General features: G+C 39.5%; 1 protein-coding gene across 1 annotated transcript in view; it reads right to left on the reverse strand.

Annotated features, from left to right (window-relative positions):
- B4GALT6 (beta-1,4-galactosyltransferase 6) overlaps positions 1–17,224 on the reverse strand; it is a 66,057-nt gene that overhangs the window by 31,526 nt on the left and 17,307 nt on the right. The window contains exons 2-3 of the mRNA XM_059409404.1: positions 11,339–11,455; positions 5,192–5,305 (exon numbers count right to left, since the gene is read on the reverse strand). Coding sequence (XP_059265387.1) covers positions 5,192–5,305; positions 11,339–11,455 — 231 coding nt within the window. The remainder of the gene's footprint in view (positions 1–5,191; positions 5,306–11,338; positions 11,456–17,224) is intronic.

A 17,224-nucleotide genomic window follows, 5' to 3' on the forward strand; every position in this document is an offset into this window, starting at 1 on the left:
CGAACTTTAAACAGAACGGGCCCAACACTAACTTCCTCATTAACTTCCTCAGAAACGTCCAATGTGTTGTTTATCCTGTATTTCCTGTTTCCGTGAACAGTCGCCAGGTCAGAAACAGCTCATGAACCCCGATCCCCTAGTTGGTCACTCCATCTGGCCAGTGGTGCCCCGGAGTTCCCTCTGGTGCCCCAACCTCTCTCCGATGCCACGGTTTCAGCACAGGCTCTTGTCACTCCTCTTGGCCCCCTCAGAAAGCTTTCAGATTCTAGTGTTTCCCCGTTCTCATCCATTTTTCAACTTCTCATCAGAATAATCTTTCTGAATACCATCTTAGTCATATTATTCATCTGCTTAAAGCAATGGTTTTTGTTTGTTTGTGTTTTCTCCTTTTTTGCCCCAATCCTTTGAAAACTGTACCCACTCACCCTCTGTACACAGAGAGCATTAACTCAAACCTTGGCATACAGGCTCAGGGGCTCTGCTCCATCTGAGGCCTATCTCATGGATGCCCAGGGATTCATGGAACCCACACGGCCCTCAGGCCCCTCACCTCCTTGTCCAGCCTCACTTCCCACACACCCCACCACACACCTACCCTGGTCACAGCAGACCACCCTCTGTTTTTAAAACACAGAACCCTTGGTGCTCTGACCCTGTTACCTCAGCTGCCTACTGCACAATCTTGCAAGACCCAATTACAACATCCCCTCTCACTGACGTCTCCCTCCTTCTAGAATGAACCACTGAATCCTTCCATCACACAATAAACCATTCATAGCAATGAGCACACTGCCTTTCTCTGAGCACATTACCTGCTCTAGCTGGTTGGACACGGGATCATATTCAGCTTTGTTTCTCCTCTGCCTGTCCCTGTGAACAGCCCAGGAACACTACATGTGTTTTACTCTAAAATGGCTCCCATCCCCCTTTTTACAAAAACACATGCATGATGGTTTGTCACCCTAAGCAATCTTTTAGCTTCTTTTAGGTGTATTTGTTTACCTTGTCCTTCTTTGCTGATTTTCAATTGAATTATTTAAATTCATCTCAAAATTTATTGCATCTCAAAACTATTGCAATTATCAGGTTTAAACCCTAAAGGGAACTATTCCACAAACAGTAAGGACAAAATACATGGAAGTTGCTACAAATGTATTCTATTTGAATTAAGGATTAAAAGACAGGAAAACTCCAGATAAGTCTACCTTAACACTGCAAAGTATACAAATGACATTTTCTAGCTCTCCTTTACTCAGAAAAATCAAAACATTCACATTAAGCACTTACTATTTTTAACCTCTAGATAAAGTGAAATTTCTACTTTACTTCGTTAGCATGGAAGTCTCACATAAATTTTAAAAAGCTAAGTGGATTAAACCCTCTGAAGAATCTATAAATACTAACACTGACAAAGAAGTCATTCATATTGTATAAATAACACACATTAAAATAGATTTTAGAGTGTAACTGATTGAAGGTAAAATATTGCTGAAATCTGTGAAATCGATTTTATCTGAATTCCAATTGGAAAAGTTCCAACTTTATCTTTATGGCAATCCAGTGCTCTAGTCCCATTGTTACACTAGAGAAAAATTTAAAAAAAAAAAATTCTAGCCAGATAATCAAATACCAATTTTAAGCCCTCACTTTGCTTTTGGTGAATATAAGAGAATTAAGTATCTTTCATACATGGACAGGTTTCATCAAAGGAGATCTTCTTCCTACACAGACTTCCTTTAACTATTATTTAGGGAGGTATTGTATTCAATTATTTTGTACCACATTTTAATAAGATTTTACACTTAGTTATTTTAGTATGCTGTTCTCTATTATGGATGGGAAATAATCCTGTTAATTAAAAGTAAATTAGGGATGCAGCTAAGTATAGAAGCCCTTAACTCTACCCATTTCTCCCAGGCTTCTCATTCCCTTGGTCATTACAAATTCTGGCTCCCTCAAAGCTGTGAGAAAGAAAGGGAATATCAAACTAATATCAATCAAGCTTCAAGCACTGCACCTCTTTGTATCCTTGCAACACTGTGAAATTGATATTATAGTCCCATATTTTCCAGATAGGTAAAGCGAGGCTCCACTCTGCAGAGGTCACATGACTAAGCGAAGGGGTTCCACTGCATGGCCCATGCAAGGCCCTCGTGGAAAAAATCTCATTACATTGGCTGTACCCACAGCCCCTTTCTAAGTAGTTTCTGGTATGTGGCCTATTTTCTACTTGGACATGGGGTTGGTGCCGTACCCAAAGCCAGAAGCCCACGAAGAGGCCTTCTGTGAAAAAAGGTGGCTAGCTAAAAGAGCGTGATCCTCTTCTGTGACGAACCCAAGACTGACGGAAGCAGTGAACAGTAGCACCAGCACATTTGGAGAACAGGCAGTGCCTAGCAGCCTTGACACAATCTCTCAAGCACCAGGACAGGAGCAATTACGAGTTATGGGCCTGGAGGAGGACAGGGCTGGTAGGAAGGCCTGGCAGGCAGATGCTTTTAAACAGAGTTTAATTAGTACCCATAAAGCAGTAATTAAGAAAATGGCAAGTACACCAAGAACAGAAAGATTTCCTAAAACTATAAATCCTTGAATATGCAAATTATGAAAATGAAATTATTGTAATCAATATTTCAACAGAACATTACTTAGTGGTTTCAGCACTGCACAGACAAAAACATTCATTTTTAGAAAACCAAGGCTACAATAACAAATGACAAATACACAGCCACAAAAATCACAGCTTCCTCTTCTACTATAAGACAGCAAAGAGAGAGCAAGATTAGAAACCACTGAGAATTTTTTTTTTTTTTAAATACCCATGTTCCCTGTCAGGTTAATAAAATCACTTATGGGGTGGGACCAATAATGATAAAAGTTCCCTAGGCTCAGTAGAGCCAGGATCTAGTCTAGATTACTGGGTCTAAAGTATGGCCGAAGGATGACTAGCATCTAGGAACTTGTTAAAAATGGAAATTCTCAGACCCTCCTTGAGATCTACAAAGTCTGAAATTCTGACAGTGGAACACAACAATCTAGATTTTAAAAGACTATCCAGCTGATTCTGATGTACTCCAAAATTTGAGAACCATGGCCTTAGATATTGAAAGGTGACTCTTTTTTATTACAGATATATAACATCAACAATTTACCAACAATAAACTGAAAAAAATCCTACAACTATGACAGGCAAAGGTTAATTTCCTCAATAAAGAATACTCATGAGGGGGTGCCTGGGTGGTTCAGTGGGTTAAAGCCTCTGCCTTTGGCTCAGGTCATGGTCCTGGGGTCCTGGGATCAAACCCTGCATTGGGCTCTCTGCACCGCAGGGAGCCTACTTCCCCCACCCCCAACTCTCTCTCTGCCTGCCTCTCTGCCTACTTGTGATCTCTGTCAAGTAAATAAATAAAATCTTAAAAGAAAAAAAAAAGAATACTCATATAAAGACATAAAAAACACATTCAGATACCACTTTAGAACCCAAGGGTAAACAAGCAATTCACAAAGATGTTCATTTAAATTTTAGTTATATAAAAATCAACATACAGGCTTATATATAAAGAGTATGCTTAAAATTGGGAGCACCTCGGTGGCTCAGTCCGTTAAGCAGCTGCCTTCTGTCCAGATCATGATCCCAGGGTCCTAGGATTGAGTCATGCATCGGACTCCCTGCTCAGCATGGAGTCTGCTTTTCCCTTTCCCTGTGCCCCCCACTTGTGCTTACTCTCTCTCTCTCTCTAGCTCTTTCTCTCTCAAATAAATAAAAAAATATTTAAAAGAAAGAAAGCTAAATGCAAAATGGTAAAACTGTTAGAAGGAAATAAGAGTATTTGTATGGCCTTCAAGTAATAAGGAAAGCTTTCTTAAGACCAAAAAGCAATAACTTTAAAAAAATCACTGATACACTTAGAAACATTATAAATTTAAACTTCTATAAAAGTTCCCATAAACAAAATGGAAAGACAAGCCAGGGACTTTGAAAAGCTGTTACACCACATACAGCAGATAATAGGTCACTGTTGGAATATACGTAAAGAACTTACATCAATTAATATGAAAACCCAATTAGTCAATATGGAATTGATAAAGCACACGACTGAGTCACAGGAGAGAAAATGTAAAAACCACTCATAAACACAACTAAAATTACTGAGGGGCGCCTGGGTGGCTCACTCTGTTAAGTGTCTGACTCTTGATTTCAGCTCAGGTTATGATCTCAGGGTCATGACTCTGAACCCCTGTGCACCTCGGCTCCGTGCTCAGTGGGGAATCTGCTGGAGATTCTTTCCCTCTGCCTTTGCCCCTCCCCCTGCTTGTGCTCTACTTACTCACTCTCCCTCTCTCTCAAATAAACAAATCTTCTTAAAAATGTTACTTGAACCTACTAATAATAAGAAACACTGTTTGAACATTCAAACAGTGAGATATCAGTTCTTGTCTACCATATGAGAAAAAATATTTTCCTCAGATTAGCAAAAATTTTAAAGTCCATCCATATCAACATGGTACACTCATGCTCTGCTGCTGGGGATATAAACTGGTCCAGCTGCTTTGGTACAAATAGAAGCCAGCCTATAGAGCAACTGCAGTTCTAGGTCTGAACCCCCAAACACATGCACACCACGTGCAGAGAACTCTGTACTATGCTGCACCCTATGCTACTACTTTGTGATAGCAAAAGAGCGGAAATAACCTAAATTTCCATCAGCAGAGAAAAAGGTACCTGAAATGTGGTACATTTATTCAAAGATGTACTATACAGTAGCTACGGAAAATAAATAGATCTATATGTATCAACATGGACAGTTCTTTAAAAAAGCAAGCAAATTACAGATTTTACATAACTTTAAGACCATTTATACAAATTTTTAAAACCTTTGCAACATTACAACTTTCTATCTAACCATCTATTTATGTAAAAAAAAATTTTTAAATAACCTGTAAGAATACAAATCAAACTCATGATAGAGGTTACTTGTGGGTAAAGGATGAGCTTTTTCCACAGTTTTTCAATCCCCCTCCCCTTCCAAAAAAAACTTCATCAAAAAAAGAAAAATCACGTAATACGCTATGTAACATAAACATTAGCACCCACAGTGATGATCTGAGCATGAAGTGCTCAAACTACGTGGTTTTTATTATTTTATTATAACACAAGCAAACAGTTAAGTCAAAATTAGATGACACTTACGCATATAAGGCAGTTTTTCTGGGCAGGGTAGATATGGTGAATATGTGAAGTTTTCCGGAAGATATGTTGTTGTTTGAACAAGATAATCACTTGAATTATTGCCTTCAGGATAATCTTGGAGAGAGAGGAAAAAAGTTACAACCGAAAAACTGCCTTTTTCTTTGCTCCTAGCATGAAATCCGTCACTATCACTGCAAGAAGACTTGCAACATGCAACCTACGGAAGTACTTAAAAGCAGTTATCTATAAAGAACAAAGGAAAAGCAAACACGGCTGCCGTGGCTACTCTCCCATTCACCCTTCACTGCTACTAGAAAGGACCTCTCAGCATGATTTCCCAGCGGAGCTCGGGGACAAGGTTAGAGAGCAGCCTGGCCTCATCTGTACACACATACCGAGCAGGCTCATCTGTGGCCATATGAATACACCTGTTCCCATCCCTCCCAAGCTGAGCAAGATCAAAAGAGACTGGAAAAGTACACCAGGGGATCCCCACCAGCATCGATGACCAAGGGTATCCTGGAGACCACAGAGCCACAGCACAATGCTTCTAGTAAGCACCAGGCTGAGGGAGGGGGGTCATGTTTTCTCACCACCCCACACTTAAGAAACTGAGACTGAGACTGACCCACTCAACTTACTTCTGTAACGCAGTCCATTTTAAATCTTTAAGTTCCCAACTCGTAGGCTGCCATGCCTGGGGAGCCCTGGGCTTTGCATTACATTAGGTCCATTATCGCTCACTACTATAAGTTCGACAGCATTGAGGGCACTGGTTAGAGAGCCACAGTCAAATGTGGAGTTCAAATCCTTGCTCCGACATGCACGAGCTTTGTGGTACAGGGCCAGACAATGTAGTTTCTCTTCTCTACCTACCACATGTAGCCGTTTCCAGATTTCAATAAGAGAAATGCACAAACTGCTTACAACAATCCCTATCCAATGGCTGGAGCTCTAAGTGACTGGCTCAGAGCCGTGCATAGGACTTAACCCAGGACATTCAGAATCTTAGAAATTTTGAACTTGGAGCCAAAGAGATCGTGTTTTGGCCCTTTCTGGAACAAGGTTCTGAGATGCAAGTTTGAGAACCATGAACTGACAGGTTCCTCTATGTCAGAGGAAGCCAGTCTAAGAGGACAAGACCAACAGGTGGTAAGAGACAAGACATGGAAACAGCTGATTCAACGAGTGTCTGTCTCCTGGATCATAAACCATGTACCCACAAGAAATGAAGCTCTAGCAGACACTTGAGGAAAATACAAAGAGGTCCTTTCAATCTCCAGGAATCTGTTCTGATGACAGAGTTATTCCTATCTGAACTGGTCTGCAGGCAGAGAGGTAAGAAAGAGGAGAACGGGCATACGACTTGAAAGAGAGGCCTGTCTACCAGTGACCAGCAAGCAAAAGGCAAAAGGTAAAAATCACACACCTTACTAACCTATAAAAGCTAAACCCTCTCCCTAGGGAAAAATGGTAGAATCCTGGCAAATGAATATGAAGTATATGAGAAGAGTCAAAGAACACTAAACACCACCCTGCACACCTTTTGCCTACCACAGTTATCCACCCATCAACAAAATGGACTTGACAGGGGTGCAGCCTGGGCTCCAGGATGGCACTTCCAAGCACAGGCACGCCTGCTGAAAGGAACCCCGTAGAGCCTCCTAAGTGGAGGGTAAGGGCTTCCAGTAAGAATGAGGGGACAGAAGTTGAAGAAGAAGGTCCAATTCCAAAGCACTACATGGAAATCCCAGTTGTGATTTGGCAGGGCATGGGGGAGGTTTTAAGATAAGTGTACTTATTGACAGGAAACACCAAGATGGTAAGTAGGGCTGAACGATGTACAACCGCTAAGGCCGATGCCAGGAAGCGGGAAAGTGGGAAAGCCCCAGTGACAGAATCCCCCCAGGAGCGCTCTCCAGAGCAGCCCTGGAAAGCACTTCACAGGAAAATGCTCTAAGCCAAAGGGGAGGGGCGTTCAGTGCACAGCAATTGTTTTGTAAGCCCAGGGACACACCAAGACCAGAGACCCCTCTAGTAATCCATACTCCATGTGTCCCCCATATACATCTGAAACGTTTAAAGATACTGAACATAAAATAAGTTTAAGTCCATTGAAGTTCTGTTTCTTTAAGATGCTTTTAAAAAATATATCTAGATACAGATCAAACTTCAAGTTATATTCAAAAAATTTTTCTGCATTTATGGGGACTCCTACTACACTAGGCAGCCACTATAGTCTATGCATTTGTGGGAGCCAAAACCAGAAGATAATTAAGGTTGTCCCTGGCCTTTATGTGTTCCAAAGATTGATTTTCTTATAATCCTGAGGATAAATATTAACATTCTCAAAATTCTTAAGTATTTCTTAATGTTACGTAGTTAACTTTAGATGAGAGTATTTTCTTTTTTTGCACAACTTATTCTTTCTTGTGATTAATGCTTGGGCCCCTTCTCTTAGCTACATGTTATGATTCTATAAATCTGCATCCAACTCACAGAAATTGTAAGCTCTTTAGATGTTTCTGCTAAACAAACTATTAACGGAAGCTCCCCCTGGGGAGTCTGGTGGCAGCAGAAGGCCTAAAGAACTGTTTCACTTTTTATTTTAGTGCTAGAATGACTGAGTCTTTCACAAAAAAAAAAAAAAAAAAAAAAGTATCACTTTGATCAGTTTTTAAAGGACTAGATTAAAAATAAAAAACTCAAAGACACACAGAATAGCAGTATATTCATTTCCTTTAAATACAAAGTTTTGGAGCTAAATGTGTTATTCTTGGCTATATCATTACAAATGATCATAAGGATCAACTCACTGCCAGACTTACAGAAAAGTCTCTGCACTCCTTGGGTACTGTGTCCAGTGGTGCTTATGTCATCCCAATGCATTATGTATAAGTCTACCCACACACCCCCTGCCACTAGTCTGAATACTTTTTTTTTTTTTTTTAAATCAAACTGCCTTTGATTTCCAGTATCAAAGTATCTACAACATGGTAAAAACTTACTGTAAATGAACTCTTCACAACTGATCATTCAGCCAACAATAATTTAAGCTTTTGGAGACTATACTGTAATAAACCCACAAAATCATTATTCCCACAAAGTGCTTGGGTCCATCAAGTATAACCACTGCTTTCAAAATCAGGAGCATTACGCATGATAGATGCATTTGAGGCGGATCTACCACAACTGCTTTAAAATGTAGACATTATTTCATCTAATGAATGGATGAGTGAAAACACAATGAGTTCTGGGCCCGAGCTTTTTTTCTCTTTTCTAGAGCCACACCTAAAGAGAAGAGAGACAAAGAATGAAAACTGCTGGACAGGTCCCTTCCTCAGCTCTCACTGGAACTTACCACTTACAGGAAAAGGAGAAGAGCACCAAACTGGATTCGCAAGGGCTTTGTTCTTCCTGCAAAGGGCAGCTTCAAGTGGGAACAGAAACTCAGTGAGAATTCTAGTCTGTTTACCCCTGGCTTGCTCTGTTAGCCCGGCAGTGTCTGAGGGTTCAGACCACACAGCCATCAAGCAGGAGGTGCACTCGGCTATTTCTAACAAATCTACCAGCTCTCACATTGCATGACCCTTATCATCTGCTTCAGTAATTATTCACTGATTACATCTTGTTTCCTTAATTTGACTAACTCCATAGCTACAAGGCAAAGCATCATTTGATGATGGGAGTATGTGATGTCTTTGCAAAAATATTCTATGTAGTACTTCTTTACATTTGGTGTTTCAGAAAGTCAAGTACAAGGTTAAAAACCCCTTTTTGAAATCAAATGTTCTTAGAAATATCGCAACCTATTTGCCATCAAGTGTTAAATTTTAAATGCGCTAGCATATATTAATCAATTCTCCCCCAGACTTCAATTAGCTCTCAATACACCTTACTGGCCATTATCTCCTTACTAGCAGATTATATCTATATAGGTTTGTGCAGAAATAAACAACAACTTCATTATAAGTAACTATGTATGCTTCCATCTCTCTCAAAAGAGATCCTCATACAAAGGGAGGATGTTCTTCTTAGTGCTGTGTCTCCAAGTATCGATGTAAGAATACTGACAACATGAACTGTTCAATATACATGAACACAGCAGAGTCTCATGGTTGCCTCCTCAAACTCCATTTTTACTTACTCATTATGTAGCAGAGCCCCAATTTCATTCAAAGCACCAGTGTGCCCAGCTCGTAATTTACAGTCCCTACAACCAAGTTCTGGTCAATGCGACAGAAGCAGAAATACCATGTGAAACTTCTGGAAAGTCTCCTTAAAAGGGTCCCTCTGTTCTTCTTCCTTCTTCATTTCCTTCTTCCTACTAACCCAAGTACAAATAGAAAGACTGGAGCACCACAACAACCTTTGAAGACTATAAAACTCCATGACAGAGCAGAAGATGGAAGGTGTGTGGAGAATTTCTCTACCACAGCCCCAGACATCCAACTTCTGGGTCTCTTTTACATAAGAACGTGGAGTCTCATGGGCTTAAGCCACTGCAGCCAGGTCCCTCTTACAGCCAAACCCACTTCCTAGCTGATACAATGACAGAACAGTTTACCACCAGTAAATGAACCATGAGAAAAATTTTCAAAGGTTCATCAAAGTAAGCTAAATCTAATCCAAGTAGGCAGTGGTTGTTTGGTCAGTATTGAAACTGAGTTGGTAAGGGGAAAAGAGGATTTCCCTTCTTCTTATCTTCCACTTGTGGGGTGGGGGGTTGGGGGGAAGAGTTTGTCTTAACCCAGTAATCAATTCTCCTAATTAAGCTCAACTGAGTTCCCACATGAAACTTATTCATGCCCCAGGAAAGGAACTCGATTATGCACCAATGTCCAGCACTCCCTTATACAAACACAGTAGTCTGAGGATGCTGAGTACTTCTGTCCAGTTGAGTCAAGTTTTAATGAACACTTGACAATCAGTTTATTCAACCAGGACAAGTCCTAAAGAATCTTTTATAATGTTTAAAATGCTCCTAACGTTGACCTACTATTCAGAAGACCAATTAAAGCAGAAGACCAGTTAATGAGATTTTTACGATACTATTAAAATATCAGGTACAATGACGGTCTTTCTAAAAGAAACGTCCTTCGACTTAAAGGGGAGAAACAAGAGTGTTTTGACTTGCGGCATCATAAAACAAATCAGACAAATGACTAGACTGAATTTTGCAAAAGCACGTGTGAAATTAAGAATGAATCTGATACAGTCTTGAATTTTTAGAAGGGTAAAACTATTACTCACCGTAACATACATTTTAAGAAAGAACATCTATGGTTGGCAGATAGTGTGTGCATGTGTGTGTGTGTATCTGTCATTGACGGTGGCACAATGGAGAACTGTTGACAGGAATGAAATCTTAAATTTTAACTGTTTAAAATGAGAATATAAAGGATGCAACAAGTGATAACCAGTTACTGAAACTTTTAAGTAGCTTCTAATAACACTTCAGAAGTCACCGCAGAAACACTACCCCGTGGGAGGCTAAGCATTCTTTCATGACAGTTCAATGTATTTGCATCAATTCTGCCTTCATTCAATCACTAATATTGGCCCATTACTTGGTTTTAACCTCAGGTGATTCTGACGGACATTCTACTTCCAGATAATATTTTTAAAGGAAAATAGCAGCTATGGATTTCCACTTTTATATAATTTCTCCTTAAGCCCCGTAAAAAGGCCATAAAATTATTAAGAATCTTCTATAATTAAAAACGTAAGTATTTACTAAACAGAGTTAGAAAAACATTTTAGGAGTTAGAATAGACATAAAGAGAGATGGCGGAATGACTAATTTGGATAAATTATTCTTTCTGCGGTTGATTTTAACTACGATAGGTGAACTGAAAAAGCACACGCTGCTTTTTGTACTTTATGTTTGCAAGAATTAAGTTTAATAAAAAAGAATTAAGTCCCGTATCTTTGTACAAAACCCCCAACCCCTCTGTGAGAACACCTTTATAGATCCTAAAACATGGACAGTCTGGCCCAAGTAGCGAATGAATCTCCCAGTACACGTGGTAGGAGATACCTTCATCTTTAACAGGAGTCTCAGAGCTTGAGGGATCTGGTTTACTTCTTTTGACTACAAAGGTAAGAAGCAGAAACAAAGCATGATGAAGAAGCAAGCAATCTTACCTGTACCATTGAGGGTAGTGTTTTTATTTGTGTACAGCCTGATCATATGTCCTATTGTTTTCACATTTTCTCTCAACATTATTCCTCGAGCTTGTACCATAAAGAGATATGTGTTGGCTATAAAAAGGAAAGAGAGGAAACATCATGACTCAGTAAGCTTTTTTTTTTCCTAATTTAATAAAATAATATTCGGACTGGGGAACAGCCCAATAAACCCAAACTGACTCAGTTAACATGTCCAAAGGGAACAAAGAAATACAAAATGACTATTTCCTATTATCAGAAACTTATAAAAACAGGGGAGCCTGGTGAGCCCAATCAGAAAAGCATGCGATTCTTGATCTTGGGGTTGTAAGTTTGAACCCCACATTGGGTATTAGAGATTTCCTTAAAAAAAAAAGAAAGAAAGAAAAGAAAAGAAACAAACTTTAAAAAAGTTTTTAAAACAATAAAAATGAAAAATTTAAGTAGTGATATCCCATCCAATAGAAGGAGACTAAATGAATATCATAATGAATTCCTTTATCCATAAATGATTTTCTACCATAAGACATACTTACACATTTCAAAAAGGCATTTTATTACCAACATACAATCATAGTATACTTTCTCTAATTCTACATTAACTTCCTCAAACCCCAAACTCCACAAGAGCAAGTATTCCTTACCTAATAGTAAATATATCATAAATCACCATAACAACTAGTATGAATATGACTCTTGAAATGGATCTCCTAAATTCTCCTAAATTCTCACTGTGTTTGTGGAAGGAAAGTTAGGGGGCAAAATGACCTAGAATCAATACCTATTTTGGTTAATTTCTCTCTACTGAGTTAATTACTTAAGAACTTTTATACTCCCTTTCAATCACAAATTTATCTACCAGGATGGTAAAAGCAGACACAATTAAAATCAATGTGCATTTTCAAGTTGGTACATTTAATTCTTTGTGTTAAGTGCTTCAAAACTAGGCCCCTAATTTCTTGCTTTGGGAGAAACTGGTCAACTGACAAAGATGACAAAAATCTCTGCGTTCTGAGATGCCAGCACTCCTCAGAGAAGCACAGGGGTAATCAAAAGATCCTTTCTTTCTCAGTCCTGATTCTGTAAGCACAATGCACAACTCTAGACAACTCATTGAATCTCAGTTTCCTCACCTAATACAGTCGGTGTATTGCCTTAGATGTTCTCTAAAGCCCTTTCTACTCTCCATTCTCCAAGAATACAGCCAAAAAAATCATACACTCCATTCAATCAAGAGGAAGAGGATCATTTTCATGGCAAAAACAAAAAACTGCAAGTCTCAGTTAATGACTCTTCCAATTTTAAAATAAGTCAGCCCTGAACACTGATGATGCTCTCAAAAAATGAATGCCAAAATAAAAAATGTTAAATTCAACTCATTTTCTGGGCCCTGCTCTACTTCCCTGAGTTGCTACAGCGAGATGAGCAAAATGTGATGTTTACTACCACCTTTAAAGATTTTATTTCCTTATTTGAGAGAGAGTATATGAGAGAGAAAAAACACATGTGCATGAGTTGGGAGAGGGAGGAGGAGACTCCTCGCTGGGCAGGAAGCCTGATGAGGGGCTCCATCCCTAGGACCCCAAGATCATAACCTGAGCTGAAGGCTGAAGCTTAACTGCTTAACCCCTTAACTGACTGAGCCTCTCAGGCACCCCCTCCTTTCCCATTTTTTTTTTTAAAGATTTTATTTATTTATTTGACAGAGAGAGACACCAGGAGAGAAGGAACATAAGCAGGGGGAGAGAGAGAGAAGCAGGCTTCCTGCTGAGGAAAGAGCCTGATGTGGGGCTTGATCCCAGGAGCCTGGGATCATGACCTGAGCTAAAGGCAGATGGTTAATAAAGACTGAGCCATCCAGATGTCCCTCCCTTTCCATTTTTTATGTAAATTTTAACATGCTCAAAGTACAAAAGACAATAAATAAACTAGAGAAGCAGAGTACAATAATACTTCTCCTTTTACCTTCAATCCATAACAGAGAAAACAACAGAAATCCAACTTCACATAAGTTTACCTCAATCATTTTTAAGAGCGTGTCTACATCCTCTCTAGAAAACAATCCTATAATTAGATATAACTTGTTTAGGCTTGAATTTATTACACCCCTCAGGTTACAAATACAAGTTTTTATTGAAGTTTTACTCTTGAGTAGACTCTAAAAGAAAAAAGAGATAAAGTGAAAAATGAAAACAAAAAAAAGAGCCAACCAAAAATGCAGAAAAACATTCAATAAAAGCCAACTAACACTAGCAAAAGCCAAGATCTAAAATTCAACCGAAATGATGCAGAGGAAAACCATCAAATAGAAAACTAATTCTAACTTACAACACCTTGGAGCACTGAATCCTAAAGTTACACATGAAATTTGTTATCAGTGATCTAATATCTTGTAACATCTGTTCTGCACCAAACCACAGAGAGGACCTATCATATGGCAGCAGAACTGAGTGGCTCAAAACAATACTGGCCCAAGCCAGGATGCGATAGGTGAGACCATCCATGTGCCCTGGAAACTGAATCTTTAACACACCTATTCACATAAAGAATATTGTCTGACATCGGGAAGCCAAGTCAGACTTGAACAGCAAAGAAAAGATCTGGTAGAGAAAAGAAGAATCCTCAAGGTAAATTATCCTAAAAACTTCCAAAACATCAGGTAACAAACTTATACAGGGGAAAAAAAAAAAAAAAATAAGACTGATGACAACTGTGACAAAAGAATACATTTACTATTCATTAGATGGATAGAGAAAAAATTAAGGAAGGCAAGATACCAAGCTCTCCAAATGGAGAATCTATTAGTTTATTTTAAATCATTTACAGCTAATTGAGTTATAGTCCTTAGGTTAATAGTCCTCATGGGTTTAATCCCTAAAGATCAAAACCCATTAGGGAATGAAGGTGTTTTGTTTAAATAGTCATTGCTAACAGGAAGAATGCGGTGTGTCAAAGTATTGCAAGGCACACTAACCGAGCATGAGAGTAGTTCCAACTGTCGGATTTCCAGACACCTTAAGCTGTTAATCCACACTCAAATAACTATATGACCACTAATTACTATTAGGTACATCTTCTTGGTAAACCAGCAAGTTAGAGGAAATCTTTGTCAAAAATTTCTATTCCAAGTAAGAGAAATTGCATTTCAGAAAACAGGGAAATCTTTATCAGCTTTGCCCTTTGGTATTTAGAAAACTCAGAAATACACTAAAAAAAACTACCACTGCTTAATTAAAATCATGCCCTGTTCTCTACTCTAGTTAATTTGCTATTTGCCTCTGCTTTGTGAGACATACATTTAACCTATTTACCTAGGTCTGCTTTGTGGGAGGTGGTGGGGGTAGCGGAATACCTACAACTTAAAAAAAAAAAAAAACACTCAAAAATCAAGTTTACAACAGCTAGACATCCTACCCTTGGTTTGTGAAGCAAGAGATGGAATTCTCAGCTTAAGGAAACTAAGGAATGCACTTGCTAGTAATGTGTCTCCCCAAGCCTTTCCACATCCAGCTCTGTTCACTGAAAACAGTATTCCGGACAAGGAGAATGTGCCAGTCTGCACTGATCTGGAAAGCTTTCCTGAGCTTCAGAGGCTTCAGACACAGCGTCCCCCTGGTCCCATACTATGATACATGCCACAGGTCTGTTACCAAAAAGTAATCCAGCCAGGAGCTGATTTTAAGAGGGAGATTATGTTGGTTAGGTACATTGTAAGTGCAGGACTGGAGCTAAGAAAGGGCAAAAAAAAAAAAAAAAAAAAGGGGGGGGGGGGGACATTCCTATAAGGGTAGGAACTATGGTGGTCAATCACCGTAAGGAAAAATTATCCAGAAAAGGGATAAGAAAGTACAGTTCAGACACATGGAAAGAGACCACAAAGAGGGTCACAAAGATAAAAGGCCCCAGATGAATTAGTCTGAGCTTTAACACAGTGAAGAGGAAATGGTCAACCATATCAAATACCACAGAGGCTAAAAAAAAAAAAAAAAAAAAAAAAAAAAACAAAGAGGAAAAAAAAAAAAAAAAAAAAGACTAAAAAATAATAGTTTAAAAAAATAAAACACTAATGATTGGTAGATACCCTTTTCAAGCATCCTTCGAAGAGCTTTACATATACTAACCTAATTAATCCTTACAAGCAATCCTATAATGGTAGGTACTAATATTATTCCCATTTTGCAGATCAAGAAATTAAACAATGGAGTTATCTAACTTGCTCAAGGTCGCACAGTTATTAGCTGGGGGTGGAGCCAGAATTCAAACCCCAGCAGGCTGACTCCAGTGGTCTAGCTCCTTTCCACCATACAATGCAGCCTCTTAAAAATGCTGGTAGGGGGGACGCCTGGGTGGCTCAGTTGGTTAAGCTGCTGCCTTCAGCTCAGGTCATGATCCCAGGGTCCTGGGATCGAGTCCCACATCAGGCTCCTTACTCAGTGGGGAGCCTGCTTCTCTCTCTGCCTCTGCCTGCCACTCTGCCTGCTTGTGTTCTCCCTCTCTCTCTCTCTGGCAAATAAATAAATAAAATCTTTAAAAAAAAATGCTGGTAGGGGATCACTGTCAATCTTTAAAAGAAGTTTCTGGAAAGCAATGGAAACAAAAGGCAAGTAGCAAAGAATAAAGAGAATAGTGACAAAGTAAAAGCAATTTTAAGAAAAGAGAAGTGAGAGCAAGGTCAAGGAAGTTTTTTTTTTAGACAGGAGAAAACTGAGCATGACTGTGGCCTAAGCAGAAGGAAGAAAGAGTAAATTTAACTTTAAGGTACTGAAGGGAATAGGAGGAAGGATGGAAAGGAACAGTTCCACTGAGGGGACCACAGAAGCAGAGGTTCTGGGGTGCACGGGCACACAGCACATCCAGCAGTCAACAATCCAACTTGAGTAGAGTTTGGCAGCAATGGAAAGTAATTTGTCAAGGTCTAAGTGGATGGACGGTGAGAAAAAAAATAGGAGGAAAGAGGGGCGGGACTCGAGGTCATTGTGAAGATAAGATGGGGCGCCTGGGTGGCTCAGTGGGTTAAAGCCTCTGCCTTCGGCCTGGGTCGTGATCTCAGGGTCCTGGGATCAAGCCCTGCATCAGGCTCTCTGCTCAGCAGGGAGCCTGCTTCCTTTCCTCTCTCTCTGCCTGCCTCTCTGCCTGCTTGTGATCTGTCTGTCAAATAAATAAATAAAATCTTAAAAAAAAAAAAAAAAGGAAGTCATGTTAACAATAAGTGAGAAAGTCCCAGAAGTGTAAGGGTTAGGAAGACTATGGTCTGGGGAGGTTCAAGAGAGAGCAGGTCACAACTACAAGGACCTGATGTGGCCAGACAAGAGGAAGGAAGACAAGCCCCAGACTGTCTGATGGCTACCAACAGGGGCATCAGTGGGGGATGAAGCAGAGAGGGAATGTTCTGAGCTGAGCACAGGCATACCTCAGAGACATGGCAGTTCTGCAGCAGACCACCACAATAAAACAAATATTGCAATTAATTGAGTCAAATAAATGTTTTCATTTCACAGTGCATATAAAAATTTATACTATAGTATAGCATTATGTCTTAAAAATCAATGTACATACCTTAATTTAAAAATACTTTATTGCAAAAAAAAAAACTTAATCATCACCTGAGCTTTCAGCAAGTAATACCCTTTTCGCTGATGGAGAGTTGCTTCAGTGTTGATGGCTGCTGATCAGTCAGGGTGGTGATTGCTGAAGGTTGGCACGGCTGTGGCAACTTCTTCAAATAAGATAATAATGAAGTTTGCCACATCAAATGATTCTTCCTTTCATCAGTGATTTCTCAGTAGCACACTAACGCTGTTTGATAGCATTTTACCCACACTAGAACTTCTTTCAAAACTGGAGTCAATCCTCTCCAACCCT

The sequence above is a fragment of the Mustela nigripes genome, chromosome 8 (assembly GCF_022355385.1).
Source record: "Mustela nigripes isolate SB6536 chromosome 8, MUSNIG.SB6536, whole genome shotgun sequence".
NCBI lineage: Eukaryota > Metazoa > Chordata > Mammalia > Carnivora > Mustelidae > Mustela > Mustela nigripes.